This window comes from Asparagus officinalis, chromosome 7 (genome assembly GCF_001876935.1).
Source record: "Asparagus officinalis chromosome 7, Aspof.V1, whole genome shotgun sequence".
In the NCBI taxonomy this organism is placed as follows: domain Eukaryota; kingdom Viridiplantae; phylum Streptophyta; class Magnoliopsida; order Asparagales; family Asparagaceae; genus Asparagus; species Asparagus officinalis.
In genome coordinates this window covers 69,028,934-69,034,833 of record NC_033800.1, presented here as the reverse complement: position 1 = coordinate 69,034,833, position 5,900 = coordinate 69,028,934, and the positions used below count along the sequence as shown (strand labels likewise).

Genomic DNA, 5,900 nt, shown 5'->3' with positions numbered 1-5,900 from the left:
TCCTGGAGAACGAAGAGCATCATGATGCAAAACATTTTAAAACTCTGCACATAATAATAGATGAAGTAATTCTCATCAATTCCCTACCATAAAACGACCAACATAACAAAAGCTCTGCAATCAGTGCTAGACAAAGAAACTACTATCAACCTCTACCATAAAATAAACAAGATGTGACGATAACCAGAGTAGATAACTAATAATGCTTCCCAAAATCTAAAGAAACAGACACTAATAATGCTTCCCAAAATCTAAAGAAACAGACACTAAACCAAAAGCTGATCAAAAGTAACCTCTTGAAACAAACAAACTAGATTCAAGTTAAAAAAAAAACACTAGTAAAAATCAGAAAACAAACAGATAATAGAAATCCCAACAACCCTATCCTCAAGCAAAATCAGTGGTTATGATGCAATAAACTTCAACAAAAGTAAAAACATCAGAAAGGCTCGATACAACAGCTCCATGATGCAAGCAACACGCACAAAAGTAAAAATATCAGAAGGGCTCAATACAACAGCTCCACGTTGTGAGCAAGACGCATGCATATTTTCCTCGTAACACAAGCCAAGAAAGAGGCCTTCTTCATGAAACACTAGCCAAATATCATGAAGCAAAAAATTCATAATAGAACTCTGCAAACAATGATAAGATGAAGTAATTCCCTTGAATCTCTACCATCAAACAACCAAAAACGTAAGAAGAGCCATTACTAATGTTGTAGAGATACTAAGCATAAGTTGTTTAATCTCTCCAAACAAACAACCAAACAAGAATGAAGTTCAAGGTTTAGGCCAAAACAAACAGATGACTCAAACTACACTGCTCTCAAGCAAAATCTTTGGTTTGGTTATGAAACTAAACTCCTCATCTACATGAAGAGATTGGGGCGAGTAGCCTTAAAGGTAGTCTTAAGCTTTCTCGTCGGTGGCCTCACTTTCTTGTAGACGAGAGGAAACTTGATCTTCGAGTCATGGAACTGCTTGGTACTCTCACGCTTGCAAAGCTTGGCAGGGATTGTCGCAGTCTTGATGATCTGGATGCAGGGAAACCTGACCCTGTGACGAGACGCCATCTCGGTGTACATCTGCTCCACAGCACCGTTCAGTGTGGTGTCTCTGTACTCCTTATACATGTTGTGGTAGCCGGTCCTGCTCTGGTACCTAAGCCAGATTCCGTAGTTGTGGATCTTGGTAGGATTCTTCTCGAATATCTACACCACAAAGAGATTTTACCGGTTAGTACTGTGATGATAATTATTCCCAAAAATTCAGTGTCAGGCAAGAAACACTATCAAACTGCTTTATAAGTTATGGCCCAGGCCTTTCACAAATTTTTAAAAAAAAAGAAAAGAGAGAAAAGAAAACCAAAAAAGAAAGAAAAAGCAGATGTGAAGAGATAAAGGAGGGTCATTTAGGACATGGAAAGTCTTAAGAATGGGAGTATTGCTAGATCGGGAACACATTGATCTTAGCAAGCGCAATGAAGAATACACTATCACATCGATATTCTCATAAGCTATTAGAAGGCAAGTTGCATCCAATCATATGATTCGAACATAAAAGATTCACATGGTATTGAATAGCGAAAAGGGTAAGATGTTGGTAGAGAAAAGGAAATATTAACTAATCATACTATTCCTAATATTAACTCACCATCAACTCCTTCAACTATTGTTTACAGACCTAATTCATAATCCACCAAGTGGAAGCAAAACTAAATCACAGAAGACCATGGGGAATCAAACTTAATAAAAGGATATGCAGCGCTGCAGATTTAGCCCCTCTTATGATACATTTAGGTTTCCAAGGAATATCAATTTTCTCAAACTTAAGTTAACTACAACAAGAACAACAAAAAAGAATGGGATTCATGACCTAATCCCACCTACGACTATGAACTACATGACTGAAACCCCGAAGTTCACTTTTTTTTCTCATGGGGTGCACATTCAGAAAACAAACAATTTCTTTCAACTTTCCAAATTGTGGAAATTCAAATCATCCATTAACCTTCCCTGGGAACCATAGTCTTAAAGACTTCCCAGCAGCAAAAACTAGAGAAATCTGCCTATATCAGATGTCACCCAAACAAATAACAATAGCACTTATTGAGTGCATATCACGTACTGATGCCTGCCATTTTGACCATTTCTATTACTAAGTAAAAATAATTTCTTGAATAGGACTTAATTAGAAACAGCACATAAATTACCTGGATGCGAGGAAAACCATGGAGAGAAATAACAGCTCTGATTGCTAACAAGATACATGACCAGACATTAAACAAGACCAATTTTCATAAAAAGAATTCAGTTCTTCATTGCATACACAATCTTAACTACACAAAGGTTCAGGGAAAAAGAACAAAAGAACGACAACAACATCAGAGCCTGTGATAGTCAAGAGAAAAACTGTAATGTAACCTATGATTCATAGAGAAGATGCAAGTGCCAAACTCCTATGAGGACTTGTCAGATACAGCAATTGTTGAAAATCTAGGCACAAGAATAAATCAATTTAGGTTTACTTACCTTCCAAGTACATTCACCCATTAATATTGCATCTATTCATTTAAAAGAACCTGACTAGTCAAAATTACTTGTAAACAATTAGATGTTGTTTGAGAAGTGATAATACTTCATCCCATACATGTTCAAGGCAATTGCTACATACTTGCAAGTGCTAGACACAGATGGACAAAGTACTGTCAGGATGTCGAGCATTGGCAATTTTTGGTCATGACAAATGCTCTACATGCACCATAAAATTCAGTACGAGCAACGATAATGAAAAAATAACAAGCCACGACATGCTATACTTATAAATAAATAACAACGTCAAGGTAGTGAGGTGCAATTACTCTTTCTCAGAAGTAATAATAAATGAGAACTTCCGAGATAAGAGGAGCCCTAAAATACAATGGTACCTTATTTTAACCTTAAGTCACAACATTTTAACGTAAACGGTTGGAGAACAATTTTTACGGATATTGCCATATTGGTCTAGACGACTGCAGCGTTTACAAACAAAATGCTACAACATTAATCCTACAGATAAATACTATTAGCAAGTGCACTATACCACTGAGAAATTTTAATACCAAGAGGATTTCTCTTTCATAATAAATATCCAACTCTAAACGTAAAACCTTTCTAAACCTAATCACTGGAGACGACAAACATGGTAATCTAATGACTGATTCAAATATTATGATAAAATCAACATATATTTCTGCTTAACATGCAGATCCAACTACGGAGAAAGATATTACGTCATTTTAACTAAATCTAATAAAGGAAGAACAAATCGAACCTCGTTGATGGCAAGAACTTGACCATTGCTCTTCTTAACCTTCTTCAACTTCCTCAAAAAATACCTAGAAAATTTCCCCCAAACCAATCAAAACCCCAAATAAAAAAATAAAACTAAAAAACTAAAAAATTTACAAAACGAGGACTAAAAACAAACAATTACCAAAACTTGGACTTGGCACGAACTTCATTAGTAGCCCACAACTTCATGCGAAAATCTTCGGGTGTTCATCGAGGGAGTCGGAAGCAGCTCTGACCCTGCCCACCACCTGGTACTGATGGAACTGCGAAAGAAAAACCCCAAACAAATCAAAAAATGCAGATTCAGAACATGGAAACTGCAAAAGATCGGATTTTTATCTCACCCTGAAACCTCCCATTGATCGTCGCCTTCGCCTTCGAAACGATCTGAGGAGAGGAGAGAACGAGAGACGGCGGCGGGAGATGAAACCCTAGGGCTAATAAAGGTTGAGGTTTTATGGGGTTTGGACTGTTTCGACCCTCGAATTGGGATGAAATTACGATAGACGAGTTAGTCTTGGGCTGAATGCTGGGCTTGGGCTATAAGAATTTCTTTCCAAGGCTCGTAGTCTAGTAATATCTTAGGCCTTTAATGGAGCCACGGAACAAGGAGGGATAAGACCATCTCCGGCTTCACCATAATTTCTCTAAAATGGGGAAGCAAAATGCTAAATTCTCTAAAATATTTTTGCTTTAAATCCAACAGTTTTCTCATTTTAGGGATTTAGGTATTTATTACAACTATAAAACATCCTACATACTCAATAATAATTAAGAAAATAAATGTTTAATAATTTATTATAAAATCAATAAAGTATTAGATATATATTTTTTCTTCTTTGGAGAATGTGAGATATTTATGATAATGTTACTTTTAAGAATTTGGAGAATGAAAAAATTTTGCAGAATGCTGCAGATTTGGGGAAAGACCCTCTTTTTTTCTTCTTCATCCCTATTTTAGGGAATGAGATGGGGAAATTGTTAGACCTAAAAAATAGCTCTATATTCCTTAAAATTGAGTATTTTAAGAAGATGAGGAAGCTGTTGGAGATGCTCTAAATTTATTATCAGTAAAAACAAAAATTTATGTTCTCCATATCGTAAAATAGGAGGATTTGACGCTTGTTCTTCAGCACAAATCTAAAGATGGTCTGGCAACCCTTTTTTTGTTGTTGAGGTAAGAAGGCAAGAGGTGTGAACATGGTCCAAGATAGAAAATATACTTCTTCTTTTTTTAGGTAAGAAATGTTTTGCCATTTTCTGGCCATATCTTAGTTAAATTTGAGTCTCTAAGCGTTAAATTTGAGTCTCTAAGCTGGTTTTGTTGTGAACCATAAGGGCTTGGTCCCAAACAAAACTATTTTTAGTTAGAACAAATTTAAGCATCAAACCTGGCTTGTTTTAAGTTTGAGTTGTCAAACAATCATCTAAAGTCAAGTCTTGGCTAGAAGCCTAGAACACATGTCATGCGATGCTTTATCGAATAACAACTTTAAAATTCGTGTTGGAACGCATATGACTTACGAGCTACTCCTATGTGATTTTTCAAGGGTGGCTCCCTAGAAAATTTTTCCAGTTTTCATTCAGATCACTTAAAATTTTACTCTCTTATTTGACTGGCTGGTGCTCAGGAAGTATTTTTCCTAGCAAATATAGACTTTACACATGCATTTTATGCGTTGATTAAGGTTATAGCTCATATGCTTTTGTGATATGTTAAATATGTAGTACCATTTATGGCAACTTTTAATAAATTTTGTAAAATATGTATACATTTGCCCAGTTGGCTTCATGCCCTATTCCATTAATGAATACTACATATTGGCGAAGGAAAATGCATCTTTAAAACAATATGCCCAAGTTGAATGATATAGATCTGCTTAAGGATAAATCTTCAATTATTCATATATAGTGTATATGGTATATGCACGACTCCATGTATGGTTCATGTACCTCACCAGTCCTCTAAACTTTTTTTACATCTACCTATTTATACCCCTATTTTTCCAATGTGCAACCAAGAAAATTAAGACGAGAGACAACTTGGGAAAAAATTACTGTGCTGAGGTGATATTCTTTTACAATTTCTTCCTTCCTCCTCATTTTATGTCTATGTATTATACTATTTGAAACTTCTCTTGAGGCAAAAGCTGAAAATTAATATTTACATGCTTTATATTACATCAGAAAAAGGCGTATTGTGGAGGGTGGAAATCGGAACAAGAATGCAGTGGAACCATATCACCTTTTGTCCCTGCTGTGAAATTGATAGAAAAACTAGAGGACTCTCTCTGTCGGATGAAGGCTCCTGTCCATCCGGGTCGGCCCGGTCCGGCCCGGAAATCCGGGCCCGGGTCAGACAAAACCGGTGCCCGGACCCGGGTACCCCGGAAAGGGTCCGGGTCCGGGTCCGGGCCCGGGCCCGGGCCCAACCGGGCCGGATTCCGAACCAGCCCGGATTATTTTTTTTAAATTTTTTATCAAAATTTTTAAATTTTATTTAAATTATAAAAAAAGACAAAAAAATAATAAAAATAATAATTTTATTAATCACTTAAAATGACAT

At 36.3% G+C, this 5,900-nt stretch overlaps 1 protein-coding gene across 1 annotated transcript; it reads right to left on the bottom strand.

Moving 5' to 3' along the window:
- Positions 635–3,795, bottom strand: LOC109848799 (60S ribosomal protein L18a-like). Its single transcript, XM_020418474.1, is given in 5 exon segments — positions 635–1,213; positions 3,315–3,378; positions 3,477–3,528; positions 3,531–3,597; positions 3,679–3,795. Coding segments are annotated over 5 exon segments (540 nt in total). The 5' UTR covers positions 3,694–3,795; the 3' UTR covers positions 635–871.